At 36.3% G+C, this 14,750-nt stretch overlaps 1 protein-coding gene across 6 annotated transcripts in view; it reads left to right on the top strand.

Annotated features, from left to right (window-relative positions):
* dclk2a (doublecortin-like kinase 2a) overlaps positions 1–14,750 on the top strand; it is an 83,487-nt gene that overhangs the window by 61,898 nt on the left and 6,839 nt on the right. For 4 of the 6 annotated variants that reach the window (XR_001478215.2, XM_015344689.2, XM_015344687.2 and 1 more), the window contains exons 7-16: positions 2,170–2,242; positions 3,546–3,654; positions 5,363–5,420; positions 7,541–7,660; positions 8,496–8,642; positions 9,570–9,703; positions 10,524–10,601; positions 12,360–12,456; positions 13,744–13,824; positions 14,372–14,485. Coding sequence is in view for 5 of the 6 variants with exons in the window: in XM_015344689.2 (XP_015200175.2) it covers positions 2,170–2,242; positions 3,546–3,654; positions 5,363–5,420; positions 7,541–7,660; positions 8,496–8,642; positions 9,570–9,703; positions 10,524–10,601; positions 12,360–12,456; positions 13,744–13,824; positions 14,372–14,485 (1,011 nt within the window). In the remaining variant the exon portion in view is untranslated. The remainder of the gene's footprint in view (positions 1–2,169; positions 2,243–3,545; positions 3,655–5,362; positions 5,421–7,540; positions 7,661–8,495; positions 8,643–9,569; positions 9,704–10,523; positions 10,602–12,359; positions 12,457–13,743; positions 13,825–14,371; positions 14,486–14,750) is intronic. The other 2 variants (XM_015344692.2, XM_015344688.2) reach the window with 1 other exon arrangement.

Genomic DNA, 14,750 nt, shown 5'->3' with positions numbered 1-14,750 from the left:
AGAAAGTTAGGGAGAGAGAAAGTCCAGCTGTGACAGTCAGTTCTCTTCAGTAGGACTCCTGGTTAGCTTTGAGCTGAGAATGGATGAGAAGTTTGTGCACAAGGTTAACTGTCTGGTCCTAGCGAGTCACCAGTGGGGGATAAACTTGGTTTGCTCATGGTGTAGCAGCTAATTTTGGTATATACAGGCATATTGACCATTGACCAGCTGTAATGTTCAGGTGATCGAGTGGACACACACCGGTCAAAAGTTCTAGCTGCAGGCTGGAGTTTAACTGAAAAAAATATGGTTGGTGACTGGACATCAATGCTGTAGAAAAAAAGTCAGAACGCCCCTTGGATAGACAAAACTCAAACTGGCTGCAGCAAAGGCTTGAAAAGCCTCTCCAATAATTATGCAAAGAGTTTTGGTGATCTCATGGGCCACAGATTTCGTGCATGCTTCAAAGGCTTTTATACTCTGAAATGCAATTATAGTGAATACTGACATATAGAATGCAAGAGTATGACCAAACTTGTCAAAGAGGAACAATGCCCAGTCTGAGCAAATGCTTTGTTTCAGTTAGAATTAAACTGTGACAAAGCAGTTTAATTCAATCATGGACTATGATAAGCTTGTTTTCTCTCTGTCGTAGGCTGTCTGAAAAAGATGTGGTCAGCTCTTGGCTCTCTATAGAGCCTCTTCTATTTTAATACCTGTTAATAGACTCTAAACCCTCAGGACAGAAAGCAGTACAATCACCCTAACGTTCTGTATTTCAGTAATATGCATCAATCTGAACACAGATTAAAATGATTCGTACTGTGCAACTTGTTTGCAGATAAATGATTTGTAAACGAATGGCAATAGCCTCTTCTAAAAACATTGCCAAAAATGATAAGTGAGATAATTGCCAATAATTACTGAGTGAGTTGCAGATTATATCTGGTGAAACAGAGAATTACCGAATTTACACAACGTACAGTATAGACAGTGGGAGTAGAATCCCACTCTCAGTGAGTTTAATTTTTAGTGATCACTTTAATATATGCTGAAGAGAAACTGCATGAACCTTTACGAAGTGCAGTGCAGTCAACTTAAAAGTACGTGAACTGTGCTTGGAAGTGACGTCCCAAGATGCAATCAGACTTTTGATGTTATCAGGTTTAGAATGTTAAGTACAGAAAATCAATGTCTTTGGTCCATTGACTCTGCAAGGGTGATGTCCTTCATTAGATTGATGAGATGCTGAGTTTTGGAAAAGAGAAAAAGGTCCCAGGATTACTTTTTCTTTTATGAATTACCATCCCAAAAATGCAAGCATCAAAAGGTCGACAAGATCTAGCTTTGAAGAGACAGAAGCAATACAGTCAGAGTTAGTGAGAGAATATAGAGCAATTTTGTGCATTGGGCAAAACGTGTTCAGTAATGAAACTGATGCAAAGAATTCCTCATTATTGTATTGCATGAAAAAGTAACATGAATGTCAGTAATAATTTTTTTATAGTTTAAATATCCTGTTCTGAGTTCATTCTACCCTCTTTTTGTTGTACTTTATTCTCTTAAGACTACTGAGACCTGATATGACTGCAACCAATGAGTGGATTAAAAATGTATCCATTAAAAACTCTTAAGCACTAAGTCTGCTTGTATGGTATTAGCAATCAGGTGATGACTGACAACTTCTTGGAAACAACAATTCTATATCAGATGTAGTTTGTAAGATTGCTAGGAGTTCATGTTCAGCAATGCCAATGTCTAGAGAGAGTAAAGGATTTGTCAGTATAATCTGATTTGCTGACATGTCTGTCATGGACTATGATAAGCTTGTTTTCTCTCTGTCGTAGGCTGTCTGAAATAGATGTGGTCAGCCTCTTCTATTTTAATACCTGTTAATAGACGGTAAACCCCTCAGGACAGATTTCTAAGACAAACTTTAGTATAGAATTATTGAATGTATTATAAGGTTGGATTGTGAAAAGAAGTTATAGATGTATTTAACAACTTTTAAAATGTTTATTCTTTTTCCTTTAACAGTTATGAAGTATGTTATTATAATTAATGTGAATGTTACTATAGTTAAAAATGAACTATTTATACTCATGGTATATTGCTTGAGTAACTCACTACTACAATCTCATAATCTTTTTTTCTTCAACTCTGAATGCTCCATGTTTTTTTGCTATACAGATTCCTCCCCATCATGGCTCTGCATCTAATGTGAATGGTGCTGCTGATCAAACCAATTGTTTGAGCCCTGAAGGTATCTATCCAGCGAAATGTTTCCTCCATATACTGTAATCCCAGAGTCTTGGTTGTCTCACTGCAGATTGGAAGATTGGTTTCACACCTGGAAACATTATCAAATCCTATGGGCTTACTGCAGATTGCAGAATTTGCAGAGCGAACCAACCATGTATGAAATTGTGTGATATGAAGTAAAGTGTACATAGTGTAGCACCAGTACTGATGGGCAAATTGTGTTTGAGCAGTGGTGTGAAGGATGCTCTCAAGTTAATTGCCTAATATTAAGTTTTTCCTATAAAGCACTGGGAGAAGAACTACACGTACTGTAGCTCAATATTTAATCCTTTTTCTTTTTCTATTTGTATAGCACATTGCAAGTAAATATTCATCAAATATGAGGCCGGCTGAACACCAGTTTAAGGTGCAAGACTATGTTGTTTCGCAACAAAATGTTATACTCTCTAGTCATACCACAGACTTGCTCACTGACTTCATTGCAGTTGCTTATTTCCTTATTCTCTTGTTTACCTTTAGATATTTAGGAAAGCACTTTTGAGCTGGATTTTCAAGGATTTTGCTGCGGCAATATTTATGAAAGGCGTCTTAATGAAAACACACATTTTAGTTTTGCTGTTTTTCTATGTATTCTAAGATAACAGCATAGTAAATATCTATCTTTTTCAGTTGACACCCACAGGGAGCCTTAGGAAGTCAGGGAGAATAGGTGCTTGTAAACATGTACAGTATAAAATATTGCCTTTCAGGCTATATAATTTACCATCTTTTCCTGTCATTTATACTTGTCTCACTATGTCTGTCACCATTAAGCATTAAGTAATAACACAACACACCTGTATTTCTTAGTAAAATGTTCTCTGAAGGAACTGAATTAGTACGGAAAATACAGTGTGCTTTTAATCTTTTAAACATCAAATGTCATCCATGAGTCTTCGAGGATTATTAGATTTCTGAAGGGACACGTGCATTGAAGGGACTTTCTTTTAACCTGATGTCTTGATTACCTTATGAATTATAATCAGAATTATAATGATATGTGCTTATTTTAAAACGAGAATATTGGGGCCTACAGTATATGAACAAGTAAACTTCTATTTTGTAGTTTCATGATAACACTTGTCCCTTTCAACAGTACGAAAGGTCCCACAGAGATGTGATGTTAATGTCGATGACCTACGTTTATTAAAGATATGGGTCTTACAGATCTCAGTGGAAACCTCACCAGCAGCTTCAAGCTCTCATTTTTAAGCCCCCTGTTCTGCATGACTTCTTGTCAGTTTGTAATGCCATTTTCTCTTCAGCAGTTAATGGGAACAAGTGCGTGCCAGCTTCAGTAATCTTTGACAAATACAGGATTGGGAAGGTGATTGGGGATGGCAACTTTGCTGTTGTGAAGGAGTGTGTAGAACGGTGGGTGAAGTCTCAAGTTTTTTTTGGTCCTTCTTTTTCAATCTTTCAATGTTCTGTGCACTTCTAGTTTTGAAGTTGATAGACCCCCTGAACTATGTTGAGTAAAAGAAAATATCTTTGTATTTTGTTACAAAGGTGTTAAGTTATTTAAGAGGATAACATTTATATATGGTTGAATTATCATCACCATCACCATCACATCACTTTTTTAATAGCTGCTTAACAGCATGACCCTCCAGGGCATATCCCAGCAAGCAACGGGTACAAGGCAGGATACACTCTGGATGGGATGCCAGTCCATCACAAGGAACACACAGACACATGAGAACAAACTCACACCAGGGCCAAATTTACAGAAGCCAAATAACCTACCAGTATGTCATTGGACAAGCATCGTGTAGAAAGGAGAGGGGAAACTGAAAATCTTCTTGACATCCAAGTGTGTTTTGATAGCTTTAAAAAGTGTTAGTAAGCAGTAAGATGAAATAAGGTGAAGAATAAGCAGGTAAGGAAGCATGTAATTCCTGCCATACTGAAGAAGCTAATTGATGAAAAAGACTTGATCAGGTCTTCAGTGCTGATGAAACTGAGCTATTTTGGAAGCGTATGCCAGATCTACAAGAATCTTTACAAATATTTTTTCTGTTATTGTTTAACAATTTTGTTTTTAGATTGACATTGACAGTGTGTATTTATTTTTGCTGACATCAATTGTATTTCTGTTACGCCCGGACGGGTAAGAGTTCCCTATCCTCAGTTTCCACAGGGAAAGTCAGCCCAAATTTTATATCTGTGACCAGACAACATATCCATCCCCTGCACTGCAAATGATTCCTTTTTCTCTGAGCCAGCCTCAAGATTTTCAACCAAGCCACAGTATAACAATTTCACTTTATTCTGGTGTTCTTGTGTTCATTATAGGTGAAAAAAAGAATGTTAAAGGGCTTTCATATGTTAATTTGTGGCTTCGGATCCCCTTGCCATATTTTTCTCATGGAGTCTCAAGTTTATCAACTGCAAATTTACCTAAGCAAGGATTTCCAGGAATGTAACCCTAGTGTTGGCAAGAGATTACTTACTTTTCCTGCATCCTCCATGGTACTGACAAAATATAACTGATCATCTTGACTATTGCTCACTGAAATTGGAACACTTTGCTCCATTTGATAGCAGTTTTTTGAAGTCACTACTATAACACAGACTACTGTGACTCTCATCAACGGAAATTTCAGGCATTTGTATAATTTACACTACAATCTGTGTAATGTGTGTAATTTACAATTGAATGTGCACAAAAAATGTACACATTTTTTATTCTTCTATTTAGATGAGTGAGAACCAAATCCATCTGAACAAGTAAAGGTTTATTCTATGCAGAAAAGAAAAGAAAAAACAATTCAGCTGTGGAGCCTTCTTCGGACACCTGAAGAAGGCTCCACAGACGAAACATTGTTTCCTTTCTTCTCTTTTCAGCATGGAATAAACCTTTACTTATTCCTTTGCAGCCTACACTTGCTGACGCAGCTACCCACCTGAACTACAAAATTAATCAGTACCATTTCTGATTTTGTTTTGTAATGAGACTGAATCATTCCTAAACAAGAATTTTATGTATGAGTGCCTTTCAGGTGAAAATTATAATTTAAATGTGTAGTCAATTAAGCACATATGTCTTGCTTGTTTGTAATCACGCACACTTTGTTTTCAGGTCCACTGGAAAGGAGTTTGCACTGAAGATAATTGATAAAGCCAAGTGCAGTGGAAAGGTAAATGACATCTGTACTAGATGAACATGAAGGTATCTAATGGAAATTTTGGAGCACTGATTTTTAAAGTATAAAATAGAAATGTAGTAAATGCATTAAAATGTTTTGTTTTGCAATTTGTTAATGTGCAGTGACTTTCATGCTGTTTTTTATATCTTTTGGAAAATCTTTTCATCAAATGTTTACTCTTTGCCTCTTGTCATTTGCTTTTACTGCTCTGACAAAAAAACGTTTATTTTTTTATTTACACATATTTGTGGTAAATCAGTGTAGGGACTTTTCAAATCTAAATAGATTACCAAGACTGGAAAGAATGCTTGCTCATTCCTGAAACATGCATAGCAATCAGAGAGAAAATGTGGGACAACTTGCTGTGCTGCTGTTTGATTTACACAATAAAGTCCATTTAACATGGGCAAGTTCTCTTTGACCATCTGGATCAGCCCAGGTGGTCCGTCTCCTCAGGATGCCATCATACAGATTTTGTGCCCTTATAAAGATGCCCAGAGTAACTGATTTGTTTCATGTCATAGAGAAGGGAAGCTGGTATTAAAGATATTAAGCACAATCATATATGTATATTTGCTATACAAATATTACAAATATACAGTGCTATGTATCCATCTAAAATGTCTTTTCTCCATCTGAACCCTCTGTTTACTTTTAATTTTTACTTATGTACCGTACTTTATATCTTTGTTCTTGAGGGGGCATATTGTTATGTAAAATCCTGGGTTCAGTGTAGGGTTTTAGGCATTCATGTGAAGGAAAACAGAGGTTTCACTGGCTGACTATCAAACTTTACTCCCCCCCTCCCCCCAAGACAAAAAAACTAGCAGATCAAAACATGAAAAAGAAGAAAGAGAATAAAGGACACAGCGCGAGCCTGCATTCCCTCCTCAGCCGCCCACACCACACTTCCCCGGGTCAGAGATTAAATAACACTTCACTCACACTAAACAAACCACGTGCAAAATACTGAATATGTTAACCCAAATATGTCTCACAGTTGTTTTACCTTTTTCTTCTTGCATTATAACATAATTTTGAGACTGGTAAACCTTAATATGCAGTCTTTGGTCGCTGCTCTTTACGTTCAATAATTTTATCAAGTTTAATTTCTCTTTAATGTGTTTCTTCCTCTGAATACTTGAATGTTTTCAGAATGACTGGAGGAGTCAAATTTTTTGTACATACACTCTTCGTCCATCTCCCTTGTACAGGAGTGAATTTGATTAGCACTGCTGAATATATTTAATTTATTTATATATCCTGTCCCTAGGTTATATAAGACTCAATTTACATAAATTCGGATTAATGTAAAAACTCCCACAGGTCCAATAATAAAATTTTCAAGTTGTTGAAATTTTCCATTCCAAGTGAAACAGTGAGTTCCCTCCACTGATGAATAGCACATAGTGAGTCTAATAGGGTTACCATCAGCAGCTTGTGTGCGAATTACTGAACAGTAAAGTGTAGGTTAATCAAATATACAGTATTTATAAATTCATTAAAAGTTCATTCTCAAACTTTTTTTATTTGTTTATTACTTATTTAAAAAAATATGAATAATTTAAGTGTATGCTATATATGGTGTTTAATTCTAATTGGACACCAAATAATTCAAATTGTTCTTACCTTTACCGGAAATATTTTTAAAATATACAGTACAGTTTAAAACATCTTTCCATTCGTTGTTATTCCATTTATCTCTAAATATACTGTATAAATTGGGGAAGTTTCCCTTCTCTGGCTCTTCTTCATGGGCTGCTAGCTTCAACTATATTATCTCTCTTGCTCTCTTTCTGATACGGTACCTGTTAGCCAGGGACATAAAATCTGGAAAACCTGCAGTTCTGCTCTTCTCACCCTCCTTCCTCACTCACAGGCACAGCTAGGGAAAATAAGGGAGGATCACTGCAGTATCATGAATGGTCTTCTTTATATATGTTCATGCAACAATCAAGAACTAAGAAAGTGTTGCTTTCGATCCACATAAAATTTGATCACTTAAAGACTTGTGTAAAGTTACAGGGGGAGTGGAGGTTAATGCAAAGTGTAAATGTATTAGGCCAGTGATCGCTTGCGGTAAGTGGACGGGCTTGCTTGTCTGTGATCAGGAGCACCTCATTGAGAACGAGGTGGCAGTGCTGCGGAAGGTGAAACACCCCAACATCATCATGTTGATCGAGGAGGTGGATACTGCGACAGAGCTGTACCTGGTGATGGAGCTGGTCAAGGTGAGCCCGGGCTGGTGATATCCCGCTCAGCCATTAGACAGTGGAGGATCCTTTTAGACTGCATAAAGCTCAACCGACAGCAGGTTTTTACTTGCATATACAGTATATTTAGATTAAGATTTGTTAGTTGCTTTTATTACTTTGTTTTAGTATTGTAAAAAGTAGAGTGCATAGGAAAGAAAGTGGTTGCTGAACAATGCAACAGTGCTGGGAATTCAGTTTTTCCTCTTTGTTTTGAGCAATTTGTTTGAGCAACATTTACATTTCTAGTGTTTCTAGTCATTTGTACCTCTTAACTGCTGTAAGAACTGGTGCATTGTTCTGTGTTTCTTCATCTTACAACAGTAAAAACAGGAATGTTGCACATTTTGTTTTGGTAAATGCAGGTAAAACCTTTTTTTTTACTTAATGAAAAGAGGTGGTTTTGTAATCACTTTTGATTGTCTTCTGGTTTGAAATGTAATTGAAGACAAACCTTATACTGTATGATTTACGGCCAACATTACTGCCCATAAAGCCTCGTTTAAGTGTACAGTATGTTCTTAACTGTTTAAAATATTTTTTTTATTTTATAAGTATATAATAGTTTCCTACTTGTTTTTAGCATTGTTATTAAAATATATTACATACTTTAGCATATTTTTCGAAAATTCAGACAGAGTTATACTATAGATTCTAAAGTGGATATTTTCATGTTTGTTGCTGTAGCCTGTATTATTAATAAGTGTATTTAAACTACAGCAAAAGTTCTATTAAGGAAACTCATACACATTTCTTAATCATTCATGGTTGCGGTGAAGAGGTTTTGTCACAATTGAAAGCCTGTTTTGCTCAGGGAGGGGACCTGTTTGATGCCATCACTTCCTCAACGAAGTACACAGAGAGAGATGCCAGTGCTATGGTTTACAATTTGGCCAGCGCCCTCAAATACCTGCACTGCATGAACATTGTGCACAGGGACATCAAGCCGGAGAACCTCTTGGTATGTGTATGGACAGAAGTGGGGCCAGTTCAGTTCTAGAGCAGCTTTTCCACCAGACATGTTTTCCTGAAGACTTTCCTGAAGATCATGCAGTCCAATTTTTGGCATCCTCTCCTCTGTACCCTCTCATATTATGTATGCTGTTAAGTAAAGCTCATTATTACCATACTGACATCTAACCACAACGGAGGTATTAGGACTCTGTTCTAAACTTTAAACCTTGGATGGGAAGCTCTATCTATTCCAGAAAACACCATATACTGTAAATGAGTATTCTCCTGATCATCTTTGCAAATGGGTTTTGTTTTCACATGTTTTCAGTAGTCCATCAATTCTAAGGGTGAATGCTGTGAGTGGGGTGATGTAATTAGTGGTGTACCACAGGGATCTGTACAAGGATCACTGCTCTTCCTAATTTAAATCAACGATATATAACACCTGCTCTAGTTTCAGGTATAGACATTACCAAAACAGGAAGGCCCACCAAACACTGTAGAAGCAGCAAATGAAATTCAAAAGATGTAGATAAAATCTAAGGCTTGGATAAGTTAGTTCCTTAATACCAAACATGCTGGATGGGCTGAGTGGCCACTTCTCATTCATAACCGTTCTTATCTTAAAAAGTATGTTTCAGCATTATAACAGTGATCATAAAACATTATTGATTATATAATGGATATTGGCATCAATTCTGATGTGCTTTAATGATGTGAATAGCACTGTAAAAATGAAAAATAAGAAAAGCATTAATATCATCAATGTTTTGTGCAATGACAGTTTCATCTGCAATCAATACATGCCGTTTATAAAAAATATTCATTTTCATGCATTGATTTGCAAGCTTCGTGATTTCCTCATTGAAGTATCTGAGTTTAGTGTCACCGCACTTGACAGCCTCTGATCCTGAAATCCTTTGCCCCTCTGCAGGTGTGTGAATATCCAGATGGCACCAAGTCTTTGAAGCTGGGAGATTTTGGCCTGGCCACAGTGGTAGAGGGACCTCTGTATACTGTATGTGGGACCCCCACCTATGTAGCTCCAGAGATCATTGCAGAAACAGGGTAGGAACAGAACAGAGGCCTCAATTCAGCTTCAGCATTCCTGAATTGAGCTACCACGTCTCTGATTGTACTGTATATTTCCACTACATTGTTAAAACGTATACTCTTGCTTTACACTATTGGAATTAAGTAATGAACATATTGTTTTACAGACATCAAATTAAGAAATTCCTGGAAACCTATTGCAATTGAGGAGCCACCAGTTATAACATTATTTTGTGGTTATTTATTAGTTGCTAGCATTTATAGAAAGAAAAATACTTGTGAGTAGTTCCAGTACAGTACGAAGCCTGATAAATTCAAACATATTCATGATTAAAATGTTGAGTTTTTAATAAATTAATTTATTAAAATTGAATTAACTTTGATCATATTTTTAAAATTATACTATGTTGAGTGTTTTGTCAGTCAGGTTAAATTGTTCATCTGGTCTTTCTTTATCATAATATGAAGTTAAAAATACAGTAGTGCTGGAAAAATGTTAATGTTAATGTTTCCAAATGAAAAATAGCAACAAGAAATGGGGAGCTTGAGCGACAATGTATTATGTTATGAAAATATGGATGAATTGTCTGGCATAACAACAAGACAAAACTTGGAAATCAGGTATTGTACCAGCCAGCTTCAGCATCCTTTACAGAATACCCAACATGACAGCAAACAGAGCTTTCAAGAGACAAACCTGGGATATTTCTCAATTCGTGACATGAGCCGTCATCTACTCTGCATCCCTGTTATTACTACTGAGGTTTATATTCCTTTAGAATATTCTTTTTATTCATACTCTGTATGACAATGTTCTAACACTTGTTTTATACAGCTATGGTCTGAAGGTGGATATTTGGGCTGCTGGTGTCATCACATATATCCTTCTTTGTGGCTTCCCACCATTTCGAAGGTCAGTTGTTCTTCCTGTTGTGAAAAAAAAGAACAGCAACACTTCTTGGTTTAACCTCGATTCCCTTTCCACATGCAGTTATTATTAAGAGGGAATTAAAAATATGTGTGTTAAGTTCAACCTTCATTACACTAATGGCTCATGCTAGTGACTATAGATTGTAACACTCCCACTTGGGCTCATCTTTTGAATCTAGTATGAGAACTGAAGAGTAATTCAATGGATCTAATACAGTTTGTGAAATCCTATGTTCATCAAAATGGAATCGTCTCAAAAGTATGCTGTGTAGAAATAACACAGATGTTTTATTTCAGATCAGTGTTTGTGAATCCACATTTTGTAAGAAACCTTCTAAAGCTGGTTCCATTTTGGAAATCTGCTTTTTAAAAGCACTGTTTTTATGTCAGCTTATTGGATGTTTTATTCTCTGTTGAAACTGACATGTTAAAAATATAAAACTTGTAGATACTGTGTACTGGGTAGTTGAATTGTAATTATACATTCTATAAAGATTATTGATACTTGTTTATTTCTACTGAAAAACAAAAAAGTAATTAAGTCATTAATATTCTTTTAGAAAAAAACATGAAAGTGTATTTATTTTTCGAACAGTTTCTCCCATCAAACTAACACTTTTGTAATTTAGTAAAAAGCCAATAAAACCTTCGGTGAGACAGGTAAAACAGAAAAATATTCAGAAAAAAGTCAGAACAGCTCCAATGAGTGAGTTAATGGATAGGGAAGGTGTAAAAGTACGTTTTGCAAGATAAGGTATTGTATGGGGCTATTTGCAATAACCAGTACTTTGCACCACTGAGCACTGACCACAGTCAAGAGAGAACAAACAAGTTAACCAGAAGGACAAAAGGCCTAGGACAAAATGGAGAAATCACTAAAAGGGAACAGATTGTTTTGAGATTTGTGACTAGTCATTTCTTAAAAAGCAAATATTTAAGTCGCAGCTCTGTATACATTTTCACAATAAGAAACGGGTTGAGCTGGTATTAAAAATATGTGACTCCCATTAGAATAAGCACAAAGACAGATCAAAATATTATTAATCAGAGAGTGCAGAAGAGTGTTACAATCATATGAAACTTGATTTATTACATTATGTCAGCTCTTCTATGAAGCAGTATGTGAGAAGGCAGCAAGAAAGGATATTATCAGAAAGTTATAGTGTGTACAGTAGAACACATTGTTTATGATGGTTTTTCTATGTTTCTATGTGGAGACATAGTAAACATGATACAGTTATAAAAAATAATAAACAATTCCATACTTCAGCATCAAGCTAGACACTGAGGATCAAATTTTTAAGTGTAAGAATATTTTTCAATTATGATTATCATAGTATCAAAATAATTATATCCCAAGTTAATTCAACAAAATTAAAACATAAAACAAAAGTTAAAATGTGAAAGAAGAGGGTTTTCAAATGGTTGCACTTTCCTTACAATTTGCAAGACCTTGATTCCTTTAAAGTGTCATGGAATGAAGTTTTGCAGGATGGTGAAAACTATTTTGATTTTCACGTCTTCAGGAGATAATGAAGTCTGAGTGGATAAAAATATAAAGCAGTGCACTATTGTTATGGTGTGTGTGCTGCTAAAGTATGGATAATGTTAGAACGTATTTGTTAATATACAGTTCTAATTAAATGCATTCATATTCACATTATCTTGAAAGCCCCGTAATTTAGTAATGTACAGGTATACTGCATGTGTATTTTTGACCTACTGCCCTCTGTCTCCGCAGTGAGAACAATCTTCAAGAAGATCTTTTTGACCAGATTCTCATTGGGCATTTGGAGTTTCCCTCTCCCTACTGGGACAACATTACTGACTCTGCTAAAGTACGTATTTTAACTTAAAGCTGTGCTCAGAAGCTGAGTGATTTTCACATGGCCTACCCGGTTACAGAGTCTGTATCAAGTAGTTTTAATCTGAGTTAATGTCCCTCTCATATAACAAGTCGAAGCATATAATGTATAGTTCCAAAGGGATCCAAATAATTAATTTCAAGCCCATAGTGATTCACAGTGGCACAAATATAATTCATTTTATGTCTCAAGAAAAAAGCAATTAACTACAGTTGCATTCAACACAACTTCAGGTCCTCTTCTTTATTTCTTAACTATGTTGCTTTGCTTAATATGCCATTATTTATCATAATCACAAGTAACCACAAATCACAACATGCCCTGTGAAGCAACATTCCTTATTAAAGTATTTTCTTACAAATATAGAGAAACAGAACTGATCTTTTGTGTCGTTCTTGCCCGCGGTGGTAGTTTCCATTACATAAATGTTCCTGTCCCCAGGCCCCTATTGTAAAAAAAATTCTTAGTTTTAATTTATAGCTGTATAAAGAAATTGAGATTGGATCTGAGAAATGAGGCACTTCTGACTCCTGGAGCTCTGTGTGAAACCATCCTGAGACAGTTCTGTATAATGCTACATTTAATAACCTCTTCACACATCTCATGTTAAATGTGTTTTGAAAATGTTTGTTTCAGTTACAGTACCCCTAGCAAGTGAATGATCCCAAAAAAGAAATAGTTTCTACAATGTATTCAAATATGGATTTTGACAAAAATGAGGAAAAAGGAATAAAATCACCTAATTTCGACATTAAATAGATCACTGTGACTGACATAAAGCCCATGGGGGGCTAATAATGTAGTCACGTTTTGAATTGTGAATGTGTATACTGTAACTTAGTTACCTGAAGATGAGAGTGGCACGGTGGCACTGTATTTAGCATTGCAGCCTCACAGCACTGAGGCCCTGGGCTCAATTCTTGGGGTGCTGCTCTCTCTGTGTTTGTGTGGGTTTCCTCTGGGTGCTCCAGTTTCCTCCCAAACATAGTAAGTTAATTGGTTTCTGGGAAAATTGGCCCTGGTATGCGAATCTGTGTCTGTGTGTCTCCCCTGTGATGGACTGGTGTCCTGTCCAGGGTGTAGCCTACCTTGTGCCTGTTGCTTACTAGGTTAGGCTCTGGCACCCCCCAGCGACCCTGTACTGACCAAAACTGTTTAGAAAAAGGATGGCTAGAGATAGCAGAGCAAGTATAACCCTACTCATTTCTCACCTATCTTGAAAGTCTTTCTCTTTAGGGTCCCACTTGCTTGTTGTTGCAGGAGCTGATAGGCAGGATGTTGCAGGTGAATGTTGAAGCTCGGTACACGGCTGAGCAGGTCCTGGCTCACCCCTGGGTAGCTGTAAGTATTTGAGCCCTTCTGAAAACTTCAGAGAACAGTTTTCATTTTGGCCTTTGGCTCAACCAGAACATTACAGGATAGGCTCTTCCTGAGGTCAGCTTTTAAGCTCTTTTAACATTTGGAGTCAGCAATGAATCAATGAATTTGATTTTCATAAAGAAATGCTTATTTTGTAAAGTCCAGTCATACATACTGTACAGTAATTTAAAACTGTAATAAAAACAAATCACAGGGAAACAAATACAGCAGCAATGAAAGTATAATTTTGCCATGCATACTGAACAGGAAATCAAGAGTTTAAAGATAAAATTGTCATTAATGTAAATAATGTTCTGAAGTTGAGATGAATATAAAATGAGAAATAATTCATTAAAAAGCCTAATGCAGCGTGTATTCAGGTCTGACTGCACTTCATTCCCGTTGTTTCACATCTCAAACAATATACTGTAACTAGCGGCTGAATTTTGGCACTTAAAATGGCCCTATCAGTGTATTTGTGCTCTGTGAGGGACTATGGTTGTGCTGACAGGTGTTTGTCACCCTGCAGGATGATGCTGCTATGGAGAACAACATGAAGATGGAAGTCACAGGTAAACTTAAGAAGCACTTTAATGCAGCACCAAAGCAGAACAACACTACAGCTGGTGTGTCTGTGATAATGGTAAGCACAAGATTACTGCTAGTCTCACAGGGCCCTAGGAAATTGCGCAAAAATGTTGTAAGCATTTCAGCTCATTTGAACAGGAAAATAGTTTCTACTTGTAATGAAAATACTATGCCTGTTCCATGGTTCTTAGAAGATTTTGCTATGTGACTGATTATAATTAGTCTCCAGAAACAGAACTGTCATTCTAGTAACAGAGATCAAATTGATCAGTCTTACTTTTTATTTTAAAAGAGCATCTTTCTCAAGATTCTTTACTGTG

The sequence above is a fragment of the Lepisosteus oculatus genome, chromosome 1 (assembly GCF_040954835.1).
Source record: "Lepisosteus oculatus isolate fLepOcu1 chromosome 1, fLepOcu1.hap2, whole genome shotgun sequence".
NCBI classification, from domain to species: domain Eukaryota; kingdom Metazoa; phylum Chordata; class Actinopteri; order Semionotiformes; family Lepisosteidae; genus Lepisosteus; species Lepisosteus oculatus.
The sequence above is the reverse complement of the archived record's forward strand: the minus strand, read 5'-3'. Positions and strand labels throughout refer to the sequence as shown.